The sequence below is a fragment of the Chaetodon trifascialis genome, chromosome 9 (genome assembly GCF_039877785.1).
Source record: "Chaetodon trifascialis isolate fChaTrf1 chromosome 9, fChaTrf1.hap1, whole genome shotgun sequence".
NCBI classification, from domain to species: domain Eukaryota; kingdom Metazoa; phylum Chordata; class Actinopteri; order Chaetodontiformes; family Chaetodontidae; genus Chaetodon; species Chaetodon trifascialis.
In genome coordinates, this window is record NC_092064.1 from 19907316 (window position 1) to 19932758 (window position 25443).

The following is a 25443-nucleotide window of genomic DNA, read 5'->3' on the forward strand; positions in this document are numbered from 1 at the left end:
TGATGGAGTGATGAGGCGTCGCTCTGTGGAGATAAAACTGACTCACCTTTATTCATTCAGCTGTATTGACACTGTGAAATCATGTTTTTTGCTTCACTTTATATTAAACAGTCAGCCAACTTTCTATATTTAGGTCTGAATGTGAACACACTCAGTAATTATACATTCAACGTGTTTGTTTTCACTACTTCAGTCAGTTTAAAGACTGATAACATGTTCACAGACATTTTCCAGGTTTCATGTGTGCAACATGTAGCATCTTCAGGGACACTGGATAAAATAAACAGTCACACTATCAACAGCAGAGACCTTCATAACATGCACTAATAACGCGTTTAAATTCACCACCTGGAGATCATTTTGCTGTGTTCAGGCGCCCTCTAGTGGTCAGAGCTTATACTGCAGAGGAAACAATTTATTTGCTGACCATTTTTCCCTCACACAAAATACACCCTGTATAATGTGGCATCTTGTTTGTACGGTACATACACATAAACACACCTAAACACCTGGAAGAAGGCGTGAAAATGTGCATTAATAATTTATAAGAAACACCTTAAAATTGCACACCTGAGACTAATCTGCAGTACAGAGCGTGTAGGAAGAGGAGGAGGAATTGTGCGTTGATCAGCATGACACGTCTACGTTTCCCAAGAGTCCTCATCCTTGTGCAGCATTTGGATGAACAGAATTTAAATTAAGATACAGAAAAAAAAAATGCTGTTTGGCTTCACACTTCACTGCAGGATAAATCAATCAATCTGTGTTTACACAGACGCTTGGACAATTGTTGAAAGACTAAACCTGCGATGACACATCAGGTTTAGGAAAGTAAGACGAGCTTTAACGAGACTGTGACGGTGAGATAAATTAAATGTTAGAACGCTTGTGTGCCTTTGTTTACTCCTGCAACACAAATAATAACAATAATCTTCATCAACTGACAGTAACTGTGCAACACTTGCAGTACTTGCCCCCCCTGAGAGTCTTAACATGTGACCCCATCGGGACGTATCCGGTTGCTGCTTCTATTTCAGAGCTTGTGGAAGTTCAAACAAACCAGGCACGCTAAGATCACCACCATCGCCACACTCATGTCCCTCATTTTCCTCTGCTTCCACCTCCTGAGTCTCTCCTGCTGCTCCTCCTGCATGCGCTGCTTCCTGGCTCTCATGTCCTTCTCCCTCTGCAGCTGCTCCCCGTAGTGAGCCTGATAAAAGGCGTCAAAGTCATACATGGTCTTGCCCCCAGCTCTGCCGGACTGCCTGGCTCTGTGCTGCTGCTGATGATGATGATGCTGTGGGGAGCTGTGGGACCTGCTCGAGGTCTCCTTGGAGGACGGTCTCCCTGCATGTTGGATGTCTGACTGGCTCAGAATACCACGGTCGTACTTCCTCCTCAGACTGATGCTGCCCAGCACCGTGTAGGCCTCGCTGATCTCACCGAAGCGCTGGGTGGCCTTCTCGTCTGCTGGGTTCTTGTCAGGGTGGTAGATGAAGGACTGCTTGTAGTAGGCGGTCTTGATCTGGGCCTGTGTGGCTCCGGGGGACACTTTGAGGATGTCGTAATAGGCTGTCCTGCTTCTGTACAGCGGGGGAACATCTGTTGAGCTGCTGCCACTCCTCCAGCTGTAGCTTCTACTCGCTGTTGATGCTTTCAGGACATCAGGATGCAGTTTCAGGTGCCTCGCTATCAGGTCAGGACCTGGTCTCTCTGATCCCCGCTCTGCCAGGATGAAGATGACAGTACACAAAGCTCGGAGCTGCTGGGGGGACCTGAAGGTGTCAGGGTGGATGCAAACAGCTCCTCTGGTCCAGGATGTCATCCTGCCGGGCTGCAGCCTTGCTGAAAGGTACATGGCTGTTTTAAAAGCTTGCAGGCTCTCTCTGGTTTGGACAAACCCCATAACACGGGATCGATCCGGCTCCAAAGATGTGGTCCAACGCAAAATCCCATTTTCCTGTTGACTTTCGCCTGCTCGCACTCTGGAAAGTTTCGCAGATTTGCGCTGTGTTGCTCTGCTTTTTGTCGCTGGCTGAGCTTCACCTTGATCCTGCGCTGGTTCCTCTTTTATCCCGCTGTCAGTGAAAGAGAAGTTTACCAGCAGAGATCCGGGACTTCCGGCGGTGCACAGCCGCCGACCCTGTCTGTTTCTGAGGGAGGACAGCCGGTAAACCCCGCTCCTCAGCCGCTGACCGACCTCTGCCATTTTACCGAAAACGGAGCGGTGAGCATGTCGGAAAACGACTGGAGCTTCCGGCAGGTCACGCAACGAGAAGCCAATGAGAATCAATGTTTACAGGAAGTACTTATGGTACCCGACCAATCATTTTGCAGGAAACGTAAAGAGTTGGAAAGCTCCCAAATAGTAATAACTTTTGAGGTCGACTGGCCCAGTTTTCGTTCTTTTGTTATGCAAAACAAGAATTGTGTTAATTTTATTTATTATTTTCATATACACAAATCCAGATATTTGAAGAATGCAACGTTTTCACCTTTTGAAAATCGTTTAAAATGTTCTTAAAATCTTTAAGACAGTTAAAGTATTAAGTATAAAACACTTTAAGATTATGTTAACAAATGCAGCCTATATATTTATATTACCCCCTGTTATGTATTTTATTGGCATGTTATCTTTTGAACACACGTAAATACGTGAACACTGAGTGAACACTGAGCGTTTTCACATTAATATAATACACTGTAAATGATATTTTTAGGTCTCAGAATATTATAATGAAAACCTAGTTGTATCTACGTAGTTGCACACTAGGTGGCGATATAAGTGTCCGTTTGCGGTGGGTTGCTTTTATTTAACTCGGCGAAGAAGTATTTTTTTTTTTTACGTCGCTTACGTGTGACGTCTTTGCTCTTTACATGTGGACTGCTATCACAACACTAAGCTTGTTTATGAACTCATATTGCAGATTAACCATTCGTCTTCAGATATCGACACACACACAGGAACAACCATGAGCTCCAGCTGTCGGAGGCCTGAACACACAGCTCCTCCAGATGTGGTATTGATGCGGTTTATTGTCGTTTTTAGTTGCTAAGCTAACTGCAGTCTCGCCTATTTCAGCAGGGACGTTCACGCTCTTTAAAGGGTCCTTCGTCAGCATTTAGATACAGTATACCACCAGTGGTCGATAGGCCAACTCAATGTTTTCTTTGTTAATGGAGCATTTAGCTCGAGCTTGCTAGTTTGTGTTTCCTGTATCTCAGCATACTGAAGTCTGTTGTCATGATAACACACGAAAGGCACATTAACTTTTTATTGAAGTATTAATCTGATCTGCTCTCATTCCCGCAGTTCTACAATGAGGACGAGGCAAAGAAATACTCTCAGAAGTGAGTCTGGGTGTTTTTTTCGCACAACTTTCTGACTTCTTGTGTCTGAAGGGAAGAATCTATCTGTGTGTGAACAGACACTTTTTTTTTCCTACACTAACAAGCAGCATCAGGTGTATTTGTGGATTGATTCCAAAAGACACAGGTTGTACTGTCAGCTGAAAATAACTAAACAAGCATAACAGAGCATCATGGTCACAGTCTTCTTCAACCATTAAGTTCAACACTAAAATCTGTGTTTTTTGCGCCACAGCTCTCGAATGATTGAGATCCAGACCCAGATGTCAGAAAGAGCTGTAGAGCTTTTAAACCTGCCAGAGGGAGAGCCGTGCTTCCTGCTGGATGTGGGGTGAGTGGATGTTTACAAGCGGCATTGCACTACTTACTTGATTAAAGGATTACTTTGAGTAAGAAACAACATTGTGTAAATAGGATGCACATTGTGCATTGCTGCATCACTGAAGTCGTGTTTAGAAATGTTGAAACATCAATCAAACTTTGACTCGTGCAGCATTTTGCAGCATTAGTAACCCATCGCTTCGATGATATGAACTCTGCAGTTCTGAACATACTCTGCAGCAACATGACGGAAACATGGAGTTTTTTTATTCTCTCTAAGTTGTAACATCAGTTTTTTGTACGATCCAGAATAATACAGTAGTTTGTGTTTGTGATGTGAAGGACTCAGGTGACTTTCCGTCTCACAGGTGCGGCTCTGGTCTCAGTGGAGACTTCCTGTCGGAGGAGGGACACCACTGGGTTGGGATCGACATCAGCACTGCAATGCTGGGTTCGTTTGACACTGTTACATTCAAACAGGAAACAAGAGCTAGAGCGACTGGGCCTTATTTTGTTTTCTTAATGGAAGTTTTTTTTATCAGATGCAAAAAACCAAACAAATGACATGATATTGGCATTATGTATTGGCATCGGCCACTGAAAAACTCATATTGGTCCATCACTAATCTGGGATTTTGTAGTACAGTGTACTATGTATGAATGTATACATTAAAAACTGTTATTGGTTGATGAAGGTCTTATTAAATACAGGTTAAATCAGAGCTTTGCACCATATAACAACATCATTTCTCATGTAGTTTTATTGTTTGTGTGTTTTATTACGCATCCTCCCTGTGACAGATGTTGCTCTGGACAGAGAAGTGGAGGGAGATCTTTTGGTGGGCGACATGGGCCAGGGGATGCCTTTCCGACCCGGCACCTTTGACGGCTGCATCAGGTGAAGGACGAAGCATGCTAATGTTACATTTTCTCTGGATTCATTTTGAATCCGCTCTGACTCTGCGTTTCTTTCACCTTCCTGTCAGCATCTCTGCGCTGCAGTGGCTCTGCAATGCCGACAAGAGGACACACAGTCCTCCAAAGAGACTCTACACATTCTTCAGTACTCTGTACTCGTCTCTGGTGGGGTTTCGTCTTCCTTACGTCTGACAAAAATTCAAACATCCTGATACATGTTTGTGTTTTGGACCTTTACTAACTTCTCCTTTGTCTTTCAGTCGAGAGGTTCTCGTGCAGTTTTTCAGCTTTATCCAGAGAACTCAGAACAGGTGATATAAAACTGTTAATAATGGATCTACAAGCTGAATTTTTATCCACATTCCCTTTTTCACCTGCAGTCTTTCTTCTTCCCTCCCTAAAGCTTGAGCTGATCACGACGCAGGCCATGAAGGCTGGCTTCAGTGGAGGCATGGTGGTGGATTACCCCAACAGCAGCAAGGCTAAAAAGTCAGCACCCATCACAAGCTTTTATTTTGACACGTTCGGCTGCAGCCGTCTTCAATTGATTCCTTCTTAATAGCCTGTGAAATGAGAAGCAGTGTTGCAACACAAGGCTTATTAGAACAGGATGACATTCATTTTGGCTCGAGTGTTTGTCACATTAGCCCTGTGATTAATTATTACACATTAAAATGCATGTTACTCATCTCGTTTGCTTGCAGGTTCTTCCTGTGTCTGTTTGCTGGAACAACAGGAGTCCTTCCCAAAGTGAGGAGCAAAGACGATAGCGCTGGTGGATATTACGGATGGCTGCACTTTAATTTGGCTTCATTGTTTCACTGTGATCTCTTCTCGTTCATTTCAGGGATTGGGAACGGAAACTTCAGACAGAGCTGTTCAGAACCAGGTCCAGTTTTCAGGACAGAGGTAAAGATATTCACAGCAGGCAGACGCTGCTTACTATTCAGATAATTGCGCGAGTTTGATCTGTTTACTTGGTTGAAAGCAGCAGAGTTTATCTGGATCTGTTTGTTTTTTGGTGTATTTTATGATCTCCGTATGCATCTATGGAAGCTGCAGTGTGATGACATGCAGCCTGAGGCCATCTCAGCGTTAGAAATAAGAACATTTCTGTTGTGTCTTTGTTTTTCTTCATGTGCTTCCTGCTGACTGACACGAGAATGTGCATGTGAAGCATTCTGCTGATAACTCAAATGTGTGGGACGTTAAGAGCTTTACGTTTTAGTTGCTTTTTAGTTAATTGTTTGGTTTCTTTTTTATATATCTTTTAAACATTTGCTGATTTCAGCTTCTTAAATGTGACGATTTGATGCTTCCTGCGCCTCCGTGCTGGCAGCAGCTGTGGCTGGAGGCGTTATGTTTTTGAGTTTGTCCATATGTCCATCCCATTCCCCTGAAAGTGATATCTCAGGAATGCCTTAATACCTTTTATCAAATTCCTTCTCTTAGATTCTTAGATTAAGAAAGAACGAAGAAGAAATTAATGTAATTGATGATCGTTGTCTCTCAATGGTCTCTCAAGTAAAAATAAATGTTGAATGAAATAATGAATGAATAATCCCGATTAGGACAGTAAGCAGGTCTTGGCCATGATAAGTGCAGGTTCAGTCGTACCTGCTTTGATGAAGCCAAAAGACCGAGAGAAATCCAAAAAGGGTCGTCGTCCTGCCTGACATAAAACCCTGTCGGGCAGCTTTTCCTCCCTTTTAACATAGTGATGTTCAAAGTGCTTCTCCTGGTTCCATGAACAGGCTGGATGTGAGAAACATTTTGCGATGGCTGCAGAGTTTTGGATGCAGTTTGCCACAAAGAACAAGCTGCATTTTAAATGAGCTAATCAGCCACGTTTTGTCTTTGTGAAGATCCCGGTTCAAGAACATGAAGGGGAAATCAGCCAAGAAGGGACGAGACTGGATCTTTGAGAAGAAGGAGAGGAGGAGGAGACAGGGACGGTATGTACACGACTGTGTTTTAAACTCCTTAAGATCCCGTGCTGAAACATTCACGCTCCAAATAATGTTCTTATGTTGAGATTAGCTGCATTCTGAAACACGTGCTGACACCTCCTCTCTCTGCTGTGTGTTTGCTGGCCTGCAGGGAGGTTCGAGCTGACACAAAATACACAGGGCGCCAGAGAAGACCTCATTTTTAGCTCTGACACACGCAGCTGTGCCTTCATCAGCTCTCTCTGAACCATCCTGCACACTCACCTCTGTACCTGCAGAGCGTTTGGACTCCATTCGCTCTTCAACTCTTATTTAAGTGGATGAGATGCAAGAGGAAAACGCTATCAAGACCGATCGTTTATGTGATTGGTCGAGTGTTTGGCAGTTTGTTTCTCACAAATGGTGGTAAGACTGCACTCTCCATGTTCATGTCGGCTGAAAGACAGACATTTGTACTGAACACAGGAGTACCAATAATGTCATAAATAAAACGATTTTTGTAAATGATCCATCGTCACCTCCACTCAGCTGTCTGTTGTCCAATCTGCGGTGTTTTAACAGTGACAAATCTACAAAAATAGACATTTGCATTGGTACTCTTCCAGAATATGGAAGGAAATGAACAAACAATGTCCATGTGTGAGAAAACTGCACTGTTTCACAATCCCATGTCACAAAAAACTACCCATAAAGGAGATGTAAAACGCAAAATGATGCACACGGTGCATATTCAGATTTGTTTGATGGTCCTGAACAAACTGGCTGTTCATTACATTAATGAGATTACACGAAGAGAGGAGTCAGTGTGATGAAAAACAACCCCGCTTGCAGGGGGAACGTTGAACAAAATGAAGTTTCAAATTAAATAGAAACAGATTGCTGCAGCAGCTGTAACAAAATAATTTTTGAAGAATGTGATGGTTTATGAAGAACGTTATTATCAGCAGATGGCACTCAGCAGACCTGCTGTCTAACATAATAGAGACATGTAGACAATTTGTAAGGTAAGTAAAAATGATCAGAACAAAGCACTTTATTAATGGATTAAAAAAATGCTGGTGAAATTTAAAATAGACAAATACACACTTAATCTCAATAAAAAACTAAAGGAACTTGACTGTAGTTTATTGTTCACTGAGTTGTAAAAGCATATTTTTTTTAATCTTAATTTGGAGGTCTTTTGCAGTTCGCACCACGTGTGTCCGACAGAGGTCGCTGTGCGCTTTGGCACAATGGAAACCACCTGGGCGTTATCTCTGAACCTGCTCAGTCGATTACCAAATCCAACACATTTTCAGCACTCGGCCCCACACACGGAGGCGGTCAGAGCAGCCTGGAGTGTGTTAGACTGACTTTAACCGAACAAAACAGAAACTTGGAGACGAGGCTTATTTTTGAAAAAATCAATTAGTGTGGATTGAAGAGGAAGTTGCGGGAGTGTAATGGGTTAACGGAGGAAGGCCTCGCCTCACCTTTAGTGCGCGTCACCCGGCTCTGTAAAGTGGTCTCACCATCCCAGTATCCAAAGGGGGAAAATCACCGCCTCTCGCCGCCGCCAGACGCGCATCTTCGCCCCGGTCGCTCCCACATCATCCTGTCGGTCTCCGCCTCGCCGCTCCATCATCTCACGCATCCAGAAGACAGCGGGAACTGAGTAAGAGTGATTTATTGGAGCCATGAAGGACCGCATCCAAGAACTTAATCATGTAAGTTAATGTTTGATGCTTTTAAATGGTCATCATCCGTCTGTTGAGGCTGTCTGGACGCGCTTTTAGATGATGTAAAAGCGCATTCAGAGTGCGGATCCACAGAGCTGGGTGCGCTCATTGAGCAACAGTTGTGACTTGAATGGAGGCTGAAATGTGTTTTATTAGAGGCAACAGGCGCGTATCGTTACCAAGCTTTGCTGTGTGCGTAAAGCAAGAAAAAAAAAACAGCTGAGATGAACGATTTCAGGTGTTTAGTCCAAGTAAAAGTCATTTTTTAACCTCATTCGTGAACTGAAAAGACTTTCATTCTCCGGCTGTATATTCTTTAAGCAATTTATAAGCAATTACAGGATGTCTCTTTGACTCAAGGGGGAGTTTGATCGATCTGGCCAACTACGGATGTGTGACTAAAATAGGAAATTGGTCCCAGCTCGCCCATTTCACCTGTTCAATGTCCGCCCTCTGCGCGTCACAGGCGGTCTTATCTAAAAAAAACATTTAACCACCCACATCGAGCACAATGTTTTCTCAATTTTACAACCCGTAATCACGTAGATAAAGCTTTGAAATTTAGGAATTCCGGTTTTGACCTCCTGACAGGTGCAGCATGCTCGCACATTTAGATTTTATTGATCATTTTTTTTCTGCACTATTTCTAATTGTTGCTGAAAGCCATTTGTTGTTGAATTTGGGGATAAGATGGGTTCCAGAGGGGATGCATGACTGATTGTCATCCATAGGACCATAGGAATGCTGCCTTTGAGATTGAGCTTCTGTGTGTGTGTGTGTGTGTGTGTGTGTGTGTGTGTGTGTGTGTGTGTGTGTGTGTGTGTGTGTGTGAGAGAGAGAGAGAGAGAGAAATCACCTAAATCTTCCTCACCAGCTTCTGAGAGATTCGCTCAAACCATTCATGGTCCTCAGAAATTGTCTGTCAGCGGCTGATTCTATTTTCTTCTATTATTTTTGATCGTATCTTTCATGTCTGAGAAATGGCTGATGGGGCAGCTCCAGCCAGACCAATTTCAGGCCGTCCAGACCAAACAGAATTGAAGTAAATTGCAAGTCACAGACTGTTATTTCCCATCATTCCTAGATTAATGCTGTTTTCCATTTACAGCCTCAAGTTAACGCAGCTTCTCCAATTTCATGTAGACGCCTCAGAAAGGAGGATACGTGTGAGATTGTATAAAAACTCTGAATAGTGGTTAACAGGCTGTAGGGCTGCAGCGTATAAAGTAACTGAAAATAATAACTATTTTCAATCTTGAGTCATCTGTCATTTTTTAAATTGACTTTATCAGAGAGTAAGATCCCAGCACCCAGACCCAAGATCACATCTAACACAATCCAAATTATTTAATTTATAGAAAATGCGCACATTTGAGAGACTGGAAGCAGCAACATTTGTCAGATTTGCTTTGCATTTGCGCAAACGTTGAGTCTTTGAATTAATTACTGGCAAGAAAAGCGGCCATGCAGTTGCAGATAGTTTTGAATGAGATTTGGAAGTTTGGAGAGTCCCTCCCAGATCTACATAAGAGGACAGAAACTGATGGAGATTGAGAAAGTTGAGTCATGTTACAGCTGAACAACTAAATGTCTCCTGTCTCTGTATCTCTTTGACTGGGCTGCACACATTCACAGTAGTGGAAAAACTGATCCCTGCAGGTTGTATTCTGGTTGAGCAAGGCTGCACAACAGATATCTCCCAGTGAACTGGAAGGAAAGAAAATTGGAGGATTTGGGGGATTCTTCCGAAGGGCTTTAACAAAATCAGAGAGTTCACCTATTAAGTTAACTTTCCAGCTGCATCTAGACTCCAGTCTACAGCAATAACAGGTGGATTATGTGGACTGAGGTCACACTTATTTATTTACAAATTTATTGTAAAGGTAAGTTGAAAAATCCAGTGCAAAGGCTTTCTTGATGCAATTGTTAGATTAAAAATGCAGCGATCCAACTTTTTCTGCCCTGATACTGATCTCAATACCATCTGCTGGAATTGAATACCAAGCTGATGACTGTTCCCTGCAGCCTGCTGCTGACTGCATGTGTGTAACTGATAATGGAAATTGGTGCGGATACTGATCAGCGTATTGGACGGTTGCAGCTTTATTTTCCTTATATTTGCATTTCTTGAATTTGGATTTGTTCATATTTTTCATTTAGGAGGACTTGCGCTCTCAGTTAAATGTTATGTCATTATTTTCTGAGACTTTTTATCTTCTAGTGTGAAAACATTTGTTATGGGCTGCGTTTTGCCAACGGCCTAAATGGGTGAAATAATGAACTTCAGATAACATATTACAAAGCTATCACATAAGCGTTACTTTTCACACGCCAGCATGGGAGCAGCAGAAAGAGGAGGACGGAGCTTTGCTTATTTTGTTGCTTCTGTGTGTTTTTGTAGTCACACTGCAGGTTTACTCACCCATGTGCTTGTGTGTCATTTTGGCAGGAAATTGAGTTTTGCTCATATGTGTGTGAGGGTGCAGGTTCTGCTCCACCATTGCCCATATGCACATAAAGCTACTTTATGAGCTCAACACCTGCCTACGACTCCGCTCTTCCAGCAGCTCATTAGCTCGCTGCCTAAAAACTGCCAGTCTCAATAACTGAAACGGTCTTACGGCCTCACCTCGTCCCGTCGCTCCCAGTTGGCCACGCGGTGATTTGGTGACAGATGGCGCAGATAAGATGCGTTTGTCAGCCTTCCTCAAGCTCTGAAACCTACAGGGGGAACCATGCTGATGAGGTTATTACGGATTTCACACACCACGGCGACTGTTATCAATCAAACGTGATTGTTTAACTCCTTGCTTTTTCCTGACGTTTTATCAGCTCCACCTTTTTTTTCTGTCTCTGGGTTTGATTGACCGTATCTGCCTCTTTTCCCGTCTCCATCTCTTTTTAATAATAAGCCTCTCTCTTCTTTCATCCTCTTGGTAATGCTGAGTTCCTCCATTATGGCTCCCTGCTCTTTCTCTATCAGTGATTTATCAGATGGCTTCCTCTCCTCCCCTACATTTTTCCTTTCCTTTCTCCCTCCTGTCTTCTCTGCGCAGCTTTGTTAGTCACTGTTAGTATTGGTTCAGACAGCTCTTTGTGAGTGTGTATGGCTGGGCGACTCACTGTCACTGCTTGTGTGGCGTTGGAGTGACACATTAACTAATAGGATGGATGTGAAGGACCGATTCAGAGGCTTTGTGTGTCTTTGACTCTTTTTCTTTTCATTATCCCTTCTCTTTTTTCTCTGCCCTTCCTTTCATTGCTCTTTATGTCCTTACCTCTCTTTCTTCTGTCCTTGACCTGATCGTGGCTGCTGATACTTTGTCAGCGGCACAAACAACAGCCATGGGGAAAAAAAGCCTCATTGCTTGCTGTTGAACTGAACGCTGATCGTTGAGGGTCAGAGGTTTTATTTGTCCTCGTTCAAAGCCTCGAGCCTCTGTCAACGCTCTGCTCTGTGGTGGTGAAACCAGCAGCTCACTGGTTGAGCTCCTCAGATGAGTCTTTATCCTTAAAATCTACGGTGGAGGGAATAAAGTAGCAGCCAAATGCGTTGTCATCCTCCTATATTGTCACTATTAACCACTAGAAAAGCGCACACACTCACGAGCACATTATTCATCAGCACATAGAGGCTGCATAATTGCATTAACGAGCCATGAAATGAGTGTGACTGATCTGGCATTTCACCAGGGACTCGTCTGTCTTTGCAAATGAGGTGACAGTTGCAATGATATCCGATATCTTTCCGCTCTAATAGGTATTTTTGAAATGTGTGAATGGATGGTCCATTGAATCGTCATGCACTACGCCATCCACACCAGTAAAGCGTGACATAAGAGCCCGTGTTGTGATGTTTTGAGCCGTCTTCTACCCCCGTGTGATGTGTCTGCTGATGGGTTTTCGACCGTGCGCTGAAATCCTGTCGCCTGTTCTCGTGCTTCTCATAAAGTGTAGCAGCTCCAGAGGCGTCAATTAATGGGATCCTAAGAATAAATACAGATGATTCTGTAATCAAACCTTCCCCAACTGTTGTGGGAGAATTAGCTTTGGGGCATCTCTGTTACCTCTGCTAAAATTTAATAACGTGTCGACCTCCCCTCTCGAGTCATCTTATACAATCAATGGCAGCCCAGTGTTTTGTTTTGTTTTTGCCAGTGCAGATAACGACATATCACAGAGACATTTTGGAGTATTGACCTCACTAAGCCCTCAGTAGCTCTGTCTGCTTTGTGATAATCTTTGTTAATAATCATAATAATGATCTTAATCTCGCCAGTGTGAGGCTCAACAGGCACTTTTAACTAACAAGTCCTCCAAAGCATCCAGCAGGTATGGAGCAATGTTAGCATGTAGATGAAGTCATGTTTGTGGCCACTTGGAGAATGTTAGTTCAATATTCACTCTTCTTTTAGCTCTGTTTTTGGTCTCTACCATCTCCTGAAGGAAATATATGTCTCTTTAGCTGCTAAATGCTTCACTATGTTCACAAGATAGTCTGCAGTTCGGGGTTAGTCTAGTGTATAGCAGGTTTCTAGAGATAATAGCTGTGTGTTGAGGCCAAAAATGAGTGAACCAAAACATATATACACTAGATATAGATAGATAGATATAGAATATATCTGCCTCTTCCCACCTCTGTTTTCTGCTGTTTTCTCTGGACTTTTTGTCCTCAAGCTATATCATCTCTCCCTCGTGCTGCCGTGACTCTTTTTACACCTCCTGCCAATCCTTGACATCCGTATCATTCTCCGTTACATTTCGCCTGTTTCCACAATATACGTAACTGTGTTTGTGGCGCATTGGTGCTGTCATAATCCTTCATGATCAGGGAGTTGCCGACTGGGGCGCTCTGAATACATTCCACAGGGCAAGAATGAAAAAGGCCTGGGGCAGGAAAAGCCATGGCATAAGTGGTGACAGCGCATCTCTTTCCCCTGCCTGTGATCCGTCATTAAAGTTCAGCTGGAGCTTTATGACATTTTCTCACCCACTCCTGCAAAGCTGAACACTGGCCGACTACCTGCAGCTGCCTACGCGCGTGCCTGGGGCAGGCAAGTTTGTTATGAACACCCTCAACAGCGTGTAATTGATCATATCCATAACCATCGGCCAATTCTGTGCTCATAAGCCCAAATGGAAGTAAGCAAGCACTATTTGGTCTAAAAGGTCAGTCATTCCTGAGTGCCTGGAGCAGACGGTGTTATCTTTGTCAGAACTGGCAGCTGCAGACATTTGAATTCTGGCCTGAAATTGATTATCACTGATTCGTGTGAAGGCATGCCTTTATGGCGCTCTAAGTCATTATTTCACCTTTTATAGTGTGGCAGTTTGTAAATTTGTGTTTAGGCGTCACTTGGCATCACTTTGATGATTACACTGTTAAAGGTCAGAAAGATGTGAGGGAGGCAGAGGGCGGAGTGGGATGAAAGACCGAGAGGAAAATGGGAGGAAGAGCAAAAGAGAAATATCTGGGATGAGAAACACTGACGAGGAAGAGGATGATCAAGTTTAGCTGAGCGGAACAAGATGTTTCTCTCAGGACCAGGAAAAAAAGACCCAACATAAAACTGTTGGTTTGGTTTGGTTGGATAAATGAATGCTGAAGTGGTCTTGGGGAAGCATGGTGGGATGTAAAGAAGACAAAATGAAGATGTGAGGAGGAGAGCGAGACAAGCGGAGTCCACGTTGTGTGGGCCAGCTGCTTTAGTGAAGCTGAAGTCTGGAGGAGAGCGAGAGAGAAGGAGGCGAGAGAATGACGGACGAGGAGAATGAAAGGAAGATAATTAAAGGGGGAGGACACTGAGGAGGATTGTTAGGAAAAGGAAATTGTTGCACATGCACACACTTTGACTCTGTGCTGCCACTGCGGTGGCAGTGCTTCACCTCGTCTCCCACCCACATAATTCTTCTTTTTGTATCTCCTGAACTCTGCTCCCTGCGGACACGGATGATGAAATCCTCTCGTTAACCTCGGCCAGATCTGAGTTTCAGTGGAATTCAAAGTATCTGTGCTTGAAGAGCTGGATGTAAATTTGTTTGAACAAATAGAAATCCCCACATAAAAAGTCACAGGACAATTAGAGCACAAGGGAAGTACAAAGAAATAATCATGCAGTTACAGCGGACATGCTGGCAGTTAGCAGTTAGCAATGAGAAATTACTTAAAATGCTTTTTTTTTTTTTATACATTGTTGGGGAAAAGTTTACAAAATTTTAGACACTGATATTTTGCTCAGGAGTTGGTGGAGACCAAAACCAGAGATATAAGGAGAGTGAATATTGGACTTAAAATCATCATGTATACAGAAATGTAGATATTCTCTTGTCTGTGGTTTCTCCCATAACTTGCACCCCAGGGCATCAGTGTGTACAGTGGAGCATGTTTGGAAAGTACTGCAGCACATACATATCTGGAAACAGACAGTATTGGAGTGCATTGCTACGGATGGAAAAACATTCCACTTTTTTTCCCCCGGAGGAGTACATCTGCAAAACTTCCCAGCAGCCATCAGAGTGTGCCCTGGATCACAGATGGAGACTTGTTGATTGTCTTCAGAGATTGCTCCTGGTCCTGTTGTCAGTGAGGCGACGGCGCGATAATGAAAGGAACTGACTGAGTTTTACATTTGGCTGCCTCAATCTATCACTTCCTGTGTCCTGCCGTCACCCACGCTGCTCCCTGGCTGCGTGATTATGCTGTCTCAATAGCCCTACACTGTGTCCTCCTCGTCCATCAGCCCGTCATTTGCTCTGACAGTCAGTCATGAGATGGAACTTTGTTTGTCCTGCTCCAAGCATCAACAAATTATGTGCATTCCTTCCAGAAAGATGTCGCATTCACTCTGGATAATTCACAGACTCTGCTGTCTATGATATTGTGTATGAAAGCTGCTCATTGGGGAGTATCCAGAGTATCTGAGACACTGATGTTGTGATCGTCACATATAAAACCGCTTTCTCCTCCATTGTGTTGGGGTGGCAACAGAAATGTGAGAAGCAGATGTTGGGCAAATTAAATCCAAAGTTACCTGCATGGCACGCAGCTGCCAGACGTATGTGAGAAAATATGTGTTTTGTAATGTTCTGACATTAATGGTTAGAATTAGGTTTAAAGGAGCCAATGATCCAGTTTTTATTAGTTATTTCTCTGGATTTGTCTACTGTAGGAAACATGAATGCAAGTGTGTGTGTGTGTGTGTGTGTGTGTGTGTGTGTGTGTGTGTGTGTGTGTGTGTGTGTGTGTGTGTGTGTGTGTGTGTGTGTGTGTGTGAAAATGAAAGTCCCATAGCCCCAATCCATAGGGTAGCCTGTTAAATTCTAAGGTGAAGACTTGGGTTATGGTTAGGGCCTGAGTAATAATTAGAGTAAGACTCCAGGAAATGAATGTAGGTCCATGTAATGTCCCTCAAGTGAAGGAAACAGGACTGTGTGTGTGTGTGTGTGTGTGTGTGTGTGTGTGTGTGTGTGTGTGTGTGTGTGTGTGTGTGTGTGTGTGTGTGTGTGTGTGTGTGTGTGTGTGTGTGTGTGTGTGTGTGTGTGTGTGTGTGTGCGTGCGTGCGTGCGTGCGTGCGTGCGTGCGTGCGTGCGTGCGTGCGTGCGTGCGTGTGTGTGTGTGAGGGAGCACACATCCATAATGAATGTTACCTCGCTGTATTATGATAATAAATCTGGTTGTGCTCTCAGTATTCCTCTGTGCAGTTGACACAGATTTTTATGAGTCATTTCTGATGGGAATGCAGGAAGCTGCTTGAATTGGCCGTAATACAAAGATGCAGGAAACGGGTCTGCTTTAATATGGAAGCACAAAAAGACAATAAAGTCCTGCCCACACGGGCATCCGTCTTCACTTGAACTGTCTCTCACTGCTCTCCTACTCTTAATTAAAACCAGGAAAGGCTCTGAGTGCATTCACTTTTACAATCACTGTACCCCCCCCCCCTTCATTGAACCTGACGACTTACACATCAACACACAATCGGTGTTTGTGTGTCCTCTTGCTGCACGTACAGTTACACTTTCCCAGCTTTGAATAATTGTTGTGCTGTTCTGCTTCTCCTCTTTTTTCTGCGCTGACATCAGCTGTGATTCTTGCAGCTGCTGCTCACAAGATGTCTGTTTTATCTCTCGCTCCCTCACTCGTGGACTGTATTTCCTCCTCCTCCTGTTTACACTGGATGTGCAGGCACTGTCTTTTGTCTTTGCGGAGTGACTCCCCACTGGCACAGTGCCTAGAACAACTCTCTAATCTAATAAACAGCAGAATGAGGCCACTGCTCCTGCTGGGATGTTTCACCCGAGTGTGAGCCCCAGAGGCCGAGTCAATTCAAGGGTTATGACCTAATGGGGACCGGCTTGTACGGGCCTCGTTCTCTCTGTGTGTTATCCGTCTGTATATTTATCAGTGTGTCAGCTGCAGTGTGCGTGTACGTTTGCGTGTCTGGCTCAGAGCATCTGCTGTGTGCGGACAAGTCCAAGTCCGTGGGCTGAGTCAGGAGTGCAGCATTGAAGTCCTCTTCTCAGCCTCTTTGCAGCTCAGCAGGAGCTTCACATGTGGGTGGGTTTGGGGTGCACCGCTCAGCCTTCTCCCCTTCTGACCACTCAAAGTAAACCCTCCTTTCTCTGCAGGGGATGCAGCATCTCTCTGTGGAGGCAGAACTAACTGCTGGTGCTCTCGGAGCTTATTCTGATTCCCTGCTTGTCCTCCTCCTCCTCCTCCTCCTCTGCCTCCTGCTGCTGCTGCCTCTTTTCTCTCTGTTTTGAATAGTCTGCAGTTCCTCAAATGCACCTCATTGCCATACCAACACCAAACCCTTATTTATTAAAACTACATGAACAGTTTTGCTCTCAAAGGAGTCAGGAGAATGACACCCATCACCATAATGACTGCTGTCATGACAGTTGAGCACATTAAAGACAAGCTCTCAAACTGGGACAGAATTATTTTATTGTCCAAATGTTGTCTTGTGTTTTTGGATTAAATTTGTCCAATTAAATATAGCTTGAGTGGGTTTAGATAAAGTTAGCGTGATCACAGTGGATCTGCATTCCTCTCACTTAGTTTTACGCCAACTGCCTCACCATCTCTCGCTGAAGTCTGTCCTCTCAGACCTTTTTCTCAAGAACTGGTTCCTCTCCCAACGGTCTCCCCATTTCTTCCCTGTTTACCCGTCTACGTCAGCACATCATGTTTTAACTCTGCTCAGAATGGGTCTGAAATATGAAAGTAAAAACCATACCTATGCAGACACAGCTCAATGATAATCACAGGTTCAATTCCTCAAAAGTCTTAATCCCTCTGTGACTTTATTTATTGATACACACGAAACAGAAGCAGGAACTCTTTCACATTTGTCTTACGTTAGATTCATTTTGGGCAGATGTTTTGATCTGCTCTAGTGTTTACGGGAAACCATACATCTTCACAGAGACCTGATTATTTTTAGATGTTCTGATAGCTTTGATGATGAAAAACTGATTCTCAAAGAGAATCCAAAAATGTGTGGATAAATGAAGGCATACCTTTGAGTAAAGGTTTGTTTTAATAACTTTAAATGTGATTTTGCCTCTTATTTATTTATTTTGTAGAGCAGCCTTGTAATTATTTGGGTCTCAGTGGAATTTCTCTGTGTTTGTTTATTGGATTAAACTGTTCACTATGAAGTTAAAAACAATATTTAAACGCTCCGCAGAGCCTCAGCAGAACCACACAGACTGACCTACAGTGCTCTGTGTTAACGTACAGCCATGATACCAGCACAGATATCAATTATCTGTAATTACTGATGTATAATACTGAATGGATTGTACAGTATTATACATCAGTACTTACGGACATATTAAACAAAGAGGAATCACCTTTTATACCTCCACAGCAGCTCATTCCTTCTATTGAAGATTGCTCGCCCAACTTACATGATGAGAAGTTTCTCCTGCTTCCTGCCAGTAATGCATTCACATTACCGTCTTTGCCTCAACGAACCTGGCCGGCTGCCTGCACTTGTACATGGCCCAAAAATAGTATCTTGATATGAAATGGTTTAAAGATTTTTTTTTTTCTTAGTTTTTCAGCCATTCGTTTTAAAAAAGGCAAAGGCAATGTATGGAAACTGCAGCTTTCAACAGTGACTTCCCCTCCAATATCGCACCAAAACCCAGTGCTTATCCTGCAATCCACAGCGCGCTACATGGAAATCCCCTCATTTGAAACAAACAAGACTATTTTCCTTTGGTTCAGTGAGTCTTTTTAAAGGAAACATTCAGAGTTGGGAGGGTTTGGGGAGGCTGGATGTCACCTGTTGTTGAGAAAGAGAAACAGATTAAATCATAATTTTAATACACAGTAATAGGAAAATGTTAGATTCATTTGCATTTGCCTGACAATGACCCAATTAATAAATGTAAAAGATTTTCTGTGCTCATCAGTTAATCAGCCAATCGATTAATAACGATTTCACCCAGAAGAAGCTGGAAACTACACCTCCTCCACACGGCATTGATAAGCTAATGGAGAAGTGAATTAATTTGAGTCTAGATGAATGAGATGAAGCAGCGTGAGATCCCTGCTCATGTGCTGTAATGGCTGATATGTGATTATAAATTAGTATTTGAAATCGCTGGAAAGTTTGAGAAGCTGTAGTCAAACTGTTTTGGTTGTATTGTTGAATGTTGAAAAGTCTCTTCTGGGATCAAACAGGTTTTAGTGGCCCAGTTTGGCATTTTTCTGTCCATGTAAGTTGATTGTAGTTTTGTCATAGTTTGAGTTAGAAATGGAAAAGATACCAACCTTTCAGAGATTACAATACCTGCCAGGCTAAATGTTTGCCCATTTCCAGTCTTTATGCTACGCTAACCTAACTGTCTTTTAGCTGTAGCTTCAGATCTAATGGACAGACATGAGAGTGGTGTTGAACTTTTCATCTACCAAATAGCAAATGCTGAGCTATTCCCTCAAACTGAAATGTTTCCATGTAAATGCTGGTCAAAGAGTGTGCAGGCCGGAGTTTGTAGAAGTCAAGGTTTTCTCTCCCCCCAGGTCCTGATTTAATAATAACTTGCTAATCACTCAACCTGTGTTTGTAATTACAAGTGTCGTTAAGTGCTCCCTGTTTCTAATCAGTCGAGGGTTGGAGAGGTGGGGAGAGTGCTGACACTGTTGTAGTTAACCTTGAATTACACATTACATGTCAAGTCATGAGCAGCGATATTGTCTTACACAAGTCTTTTGAATGATTTCAATGTACATTTTCATTATTTTATATTTTGTGTGTGTACAGGGGAAGGAGACGACAGAGGAGGAGGACGAAGTCGCTGTGGGGATGGAGAAAGGTTTTATGGACGAGTTCTTTGAACAGGTTTGTTTCTCTCACAGTCCTGATCTTTCCTTCCTCTTTCTCTCTCTGTCTGTCACTGTTATTCCCATTCACACATCTAATGGGCTGATGGTAGGTTAATAACTCGAAAGCTTAAAGTCCAGATACAAATCTTCCTGGGTATCATTGGTCTCCTGATATTGAATCTAATTGTGTCGGTTTTTCAGCGCTCTGTAATCAGTCTCATGCCTCATCTCCTCTCTGGGGAGCATTCATGTGATTTATAGCTATTGGCGCTGTCGGTTGGTGTTGGTGTGGCATGGATCATTATGTGTTTTATTTCATTTTTGATGGCCTTCATCGATTCAACAACACAACAGTGCTCTTCTTGTCCAGCTCTGAACAACAACAGTGGCGCATTCACTTATTTCCTCACAGCCTTTCCTCTTGTGCATGACAGATACTGTATGCAGCAAGCCTGTGTAAAACTGCATCTATGCATGCATTTGGGAGTGCTTTTCCCTGTTCATGCTGTGCACACGAGCTGGGAGCACAAACTGAACACTGTCATGGCTCTCAGAGTGGCGGGCCTGCTGTGTACGTCTCCCGCAGCGAGTGCTTTGGAAGTAAAAAACAGAATAACTCAGCTCAAATAAAAAGAAGGCTGAGGGAGATTTTTCATTGTTTGGATCCATATTTTATATCCATATTTATCATCATATATTTCATCCTTTGTCAGTGCTGTGTTTCTTGCATTTCATGAGGCAGGTTTTAGGCTCCGTGTGGCAATTTGTGCACACGGAGGTTTTAACTTTGAAGTGTTTAAATCACCATTGCAAATGCTGCTACAAAGCTAGGTCGTGTGAGGTTGAATGCCATTCAGCAGCATTTGTGAGAAAGAGATCTGACAATCAGCACTTTGATATGTGAGTTTGCAAAGCAACATGAGACGACATACACATCGCCGAAGAGGCCAGATCATCTGTGCCTGAGCCGCAGGTGCATCAGTGAAAAGCCCTGTACAGTCTCAAAACTCATGACAGAAGATACAGACAAATAGCATCTACAGTAAGCAACAGCTGCCACATATTGTAATTATCCAGCAGGCACATGATGGATATACTGTATAAAACATGGGGCTTTGACAGTTACAGCTGAATGGAGCCACGTGGTAGTTCAGGCGGGCATAGATGTCATCTTAAATTGACATGTTCCATATATCTCCAGTCATTCTGTACATGACCACAATCATTCATTCAAGCAACTGGGCAGCACATGAATAGATTTGGTGCTCATTCACTCTGCTTCCATGCAGCTATAACCGCTGCCTGCTTCTCAGCAGTTTAACTCCCTCCACCTCCCCCGCTTCCTCCGGCATTAGCATTTAGATTTCTCCATTCAGAATGACTTCATTGAAATTTAAGTGGCATGTACAGTATCTCACATCGTGCCCTGTGTTTGTGAGCTCAGAGGCGAGTCTGTGTCACTCTGTGCAGGTTGATTTCGCAGCATCACGGGAGCAGAGCCACACCCCTGAACCAAAATGTGCTCCGTTATTATATCAAATAGTTATCACTTACAATGAGTCGCTTGACTGAACTGTCATGTAGCCTAACATGACCCACCTTACAGAACAGTTTTAAATGGCGTCTTATCCATCGATCCATCCGTTTATAAGTTACTTATCCTGATCATGGTTGTGGCGGAAACAGGATAAACAGAACAGCTCAGATACTATTCCGAAGAACTTCCTGCAGGTGCCCTCCAATGTGTGACACCAGAGCAGTGCTAATTGAATGAGGTGAATGAATTAGACGGTGTAATATAGTGCCAGGTTGCAAGAAACCCGAGGCAGGCATTTAAGGGGTTAAACAATCCACCTTTAAGGTGCTGATCTTCATCTCGACAGCATCACACTGAGCGGCAAACTGTTTCATAGTGCATCAGGCCTCAAAGTCCAATAAAACCAAAAGGACAACATCATCTGCAAATAGAGGAGATGCCACCTTAATATCACCGAACCGGAAATTCTCCAGACCTCAGCTGCGCCTTCATATCCTGTCTATTAATATTGAAAAAGAGAAGGTGATGAAGCACATCCTCGCATGTCCCTGACTTCATGCTGAAAATCCAATCAAAGATCTCACTTTGAGTGCATGAGCAATGAATGAGTCTCCCAGCATCCCACCCACCGCATATTCTGGCAACACAAGTCCAAATCTATAAAACTCGCATTTTTATTTCTGTTTTTGAGTTCAGTTTAGCTTCTATCTAGTGCTTTTTCTTTTTTTTATGTTTTTTACATCTGCACCCAGGACTAAATTCACCGAGTTTCAGCTCTGTCTGGAATTTCGGTCTGTTACATTTGTCTGAAGTGAGAAAGTGAAGAAAGAGGAGGTTGAGTGAAATGTGGAAACAGGGGGAACAACAGAGAGCAGTTTGAAACCGAGCCAGAGGCCGGAGACGATGGTGAAATGCGAGTGATGTTGATAAGTTAGACAGCAAGACCAGAGAGAAGGAGCAGATAGTAACGTGGGAAATGGAGGCAGTGAGGGGAGCAGAGGGAGAGAAGGAGTAATCAGGCTCTCACTCTGACTCTGTGCATTAATTAAACTTTCAGTGGTGATCTGGAGGGATAGCAGATGGCAGAGAGGCCGATGCAGCCCTCTGTCCATCACTCCATGAACATGACCCTTAGAGTGTAGCTATTGATTTCATTATGTGTTTGTGGCATTTGTCTGTGCAATCCGTGGCTCCTCCTGGCAATATACTAAAGTATCATGTACTACACTGAGCATGTTTGACACAGTGGTTAAAAAAAACTTGACCATTACTATTAAAACCAACAACTAATGAGCGTGGCCGGGGAAGTTTATACCTCTCAGCTCGTCAAACGAGCAAAAAGGTGTGCAAACACACCCTGTTCTGTGACTGTGTTGGAGTTGAAGTTTGCTTCTGGAGTCTTTAAATCACTGCAGACGGGAGCTGTAATGAAGTCTTTAGCCTCTGCTGTGTGTTCAACAGCAGGTATGACATCTGACGTAGGCTGTTTGCCTCCACGCTTAAGGAGGCTTTCGGTTTGGGTGTAAGAGCGAATCTGTGCCATATGTTGTATGTTGACTTCACACCTTTGATAGAAGTCTGTGCATGAGTGTGTCTACGATGTAACGCTTAGATGAGGCTTTAACCGTATGCGGTTATGAACTAAGCTGTGACACACAAGAGTAGATCTGCTCAATATAAAAGACCTAATAAAAGTCTTGATAAAAGGCTTTTCAGCCTAAGCATTATGTATCTGTTCTACTATGAGATGCACACAAGCACCGTTACATTTGTCAGTGGTCTTTCTTCAAGGCTCATATCACACCCCCAAAATCCCTCAACAGATGATGCAAGAATGAAGTGAGCCACAGCAAGACAGACTCACTGTGGCCTTAAGCCTTTTTATCATTCCCTTTACCGGATAAAAATTTGAGTTTTACTTTGGTACAGCTAAAATTAGATAATGAGAAAATGCAATTTTTCAAATGTTTGGGATTTAGTTGGTTAACAGGGTTTTTTTTTTTTACAAGCTACAGACAAATGTCATGTCCAATTCGTCCTGTGAGTCTTTGTGTGTCTGTTTATTTCTTTCTGCATGTAAGCGAGCTTCTGAAATTGGTTTTTCTACCTCACCAATAAAATTTGCCTGATGTCTTATGAGACCTAAGAGACACACCGTGACTTACATGGTCTCCAAACCGAGACAGGTTTAAGTGGTTTCATCTTCTGCTCGCTTGCCGTCTCTTTGCTTCCTCCCCCTCGCATTCTTGTCTCATGCTTGCTTTCTAACTTTATGATCTCTGCACTGCTGTCTTTCTTACTTTATTTAACTCACACCCCAGTGTGTCTTCTGTAGTGCCATGTCTCTCCCCAGTGGTCTTCCAGAGCCAATTATGTTGTTATTACAAAACAGATCCAATCAACAGCTAATTAAAGAGATAATGGGAGAATAATGACTGAGGCTGGCAGGAGGAAAGCTCAAGAATGTATGGATGGAGCGCAGAGCTGTGAGAGGTCGACTGCAAATGGAAACATCAAACCAGAGGCATTCACGGATTAATAACCACGGATGTGTCTCAGAGAAGAATGACGAGAGAACAGGCTAACCTGCAGCAGTGCAGGTGTAGAGGAGGAGAAAGTGATCGGGGGTGGATGACACACAGAGATGAAAGTAGGGATTGATGGAGTCACGGACAGATGTGACCTGCTGCTCGTCCAGCTGTTGCCTGACCCAGAGGCAGCAGCTCTGGTGACAGGCTGGCAGGGAGGAGGAGGGAGGTGATTGGTTAGAATGTCAAACCTGGATCCTGATGGCAGGTGATGCAGAATTTAGAGGAGGATATGAATGTGATGCACCTCCAGGGTCAGTTTTCTTTCATGCATTTCTTTCTCTTTGTAGCTCTCGTGTCTGTATGCTACATATAAAGCTTTATCATAGCCTAGCTTAAAGACTGGGGATGGGGGGGAAGATAGCATAGCTCTTATCAAATTTGACAAATCAGACTGCCAGCTCATTCATTTAATTTGTGCAAAAATAGATCAGCAATTCTTTTGAGCAAAGAGAGAGAAAATGAGACGCTAACTTTAAATGTGCTGTTTTTATCCTTGTTTATTACCTTCCATGAGGTTATTTTTGTCACCTCATTAGTTGGTTCATCTGTCATTTTTCTGGAGAATATGCCTGAAATTTGTTTAATGGGGGCAACAACCCAAGAAGAACCAAGAAACACTTTGTTTTTGATGGAGATCCAGACGTGTGTTTTATGAACTAACGGATACTCAGACTCCCAGAAATTTAGTGATCGTCAACTGGCGGCCCATTGATCACATCCAGCCCACCAAAGCTTCCCAACCAGCCAATAGAATATGCATCAGTTCCAAAAAGGTGCATGTCTAATGTTACTTACCAGTGGAAAAGGTCCAATCTGTCTGGAGAGTGAGCGGCAATTAGCTTACCAACCGCTGGCAATAAGCCAAAAAGTCTGGAATTCATCGTTCTCCCTCGACAGAATCAGATTGGATTATTCTTTATTCCATCCTCTCTACTCACAGCACACACACATACATAATAGATTACTCCAGTGTTTTTAAAGGCACAGAGAAAAGATGGTTGAGCCCAGATAAACATGAAAAAAAATTATATATATATACACACACACAGTGTGTGCGTGCGTGCGTGCATGCGTGCGTGCGTGCATGCGTGTGTGCGTGTGTGAGTGTTCTGTCACTTAAACGTACTCCGCTCTGCTTTCATTCTGCCTCTAATGTGATAATGACATCTTCAGTTCAGTTTCTATCAACATCTCTCAGGCTAATCACTGGTGCTTCCTGCCTCAGCAATGAGGAGATCTTAAGTGTCTTTTGGTCTCTCTCTCTTGGCAGGTGGAGGAGATCCGGGGTTTTATCGAGTCTCTGGCAGAGAAAGTTGAGGAGGTGAAGAGGAAGCACAGCGCCATCCTCGCCTCACCTAACCCCGATGAGAGTAAGGCTGCTTGTCTTTTCCCTGTGCTCTTCTTTAATTCTCTTAAATGTAGTTTATTCAGGGTAACAAGCTCAACACACCGGGAATGTCACAGCTCTTGGCTTGCCAAAAATACTATATCATGATTTTGACAGTGCTTGAGTATGTTGGGAGTCCAAGTGTTCTTCTGATAGACCACTTACATTGTTTGTTCTGGTGGATAAAATGAAAGCACAAATCTCCATTTGATAATCTCCACTGCAGAAACTTTCCTTTTGACGAACTCAGGCACTTAACCTGCACTTGACTGGAACTACTGAGGCCTGTTGACTCTGTTATGAAGGAGAGAGCTG

The 25443-nt window shown here is 43.4% G+C and overlaps 3 protein-coding genes across 4 annotated transcripts in view; 2 read left to right on the forward strand and 1 right to left on the reverse strand.

The window, feature by feature from the left end:
• Positions 1-31: 31 nt before the first annotated feature.
• On the reverse strand, positions 32-2223 carry dnajc30b (DnaJ (Hsp40) homolog, subfamily C, member 30b). Its single transcript, XM_070970102.1, has one exon. It carries the CDS (start codon positions 2207-2209, stop codon positions 1034-1036), a length of 1176 nt encoding a protein of 391 aa, XP_070826203.1. The 5' UTR covers positions 2210-2223; the 3' UTR covers positions 32-1033.
• A 621-nt stretch (positions 2224-2844) lies between these two features.
• bud23 (BUD23 rRNA methyltransferase and ribosome maturation factor) lies at positions 2845-7651 on the forward strand. The gene is made up of 12 exons (XM_070970599.1): positions 2845-3020; positions 3314-3351; positions 3605-3700; positions 4059-4141; positions 4492-4588; positions 4677-4773; positions 4869-4919; positions 5012-5097; positions 5313-5358; positions 5456-5517; positions 6474-6563; positions 6709-7651. Exons 1-12 carry the CDS (start codon positions 2973-2975, stop codon positions 6761-6763), a joined length of 849 nt encoding a protein of 282 aa, XP_070826700.1. The 5' UTR covers positions 2845-2972; the 3' UTR covers positions 6764-7651.
• Positions 7652-7824: 173 nt separating this feature from the next.
• Positions 7825-25443, forward strand: part of stx1a (syntaxin 1A (brain)) — a 50097-nt gene continuing 32478 nt past the window's right edge. Inside the window, exons 1-3 of one of the 2 annotated variants that reach the window (XM_070970075.1) lie at positions 7825-8263; positions 19552-19629; positions 25012-25111. In XM_070970075.1, the coding sequence (XP_070826176.1) occupies positions 8234-8263; positions 19552-19629; positions 25012-25111 (208 nt within the window). In that variant the 5' untranslated portion in view covers positions 7825-8233. The remainder of the gene's footprint in view (positions 8264-19551; positions 19630-25011; positions 25112-25443) is intronic. The other variant, XM_070970074.1, reaches the window with a different exon arrangement.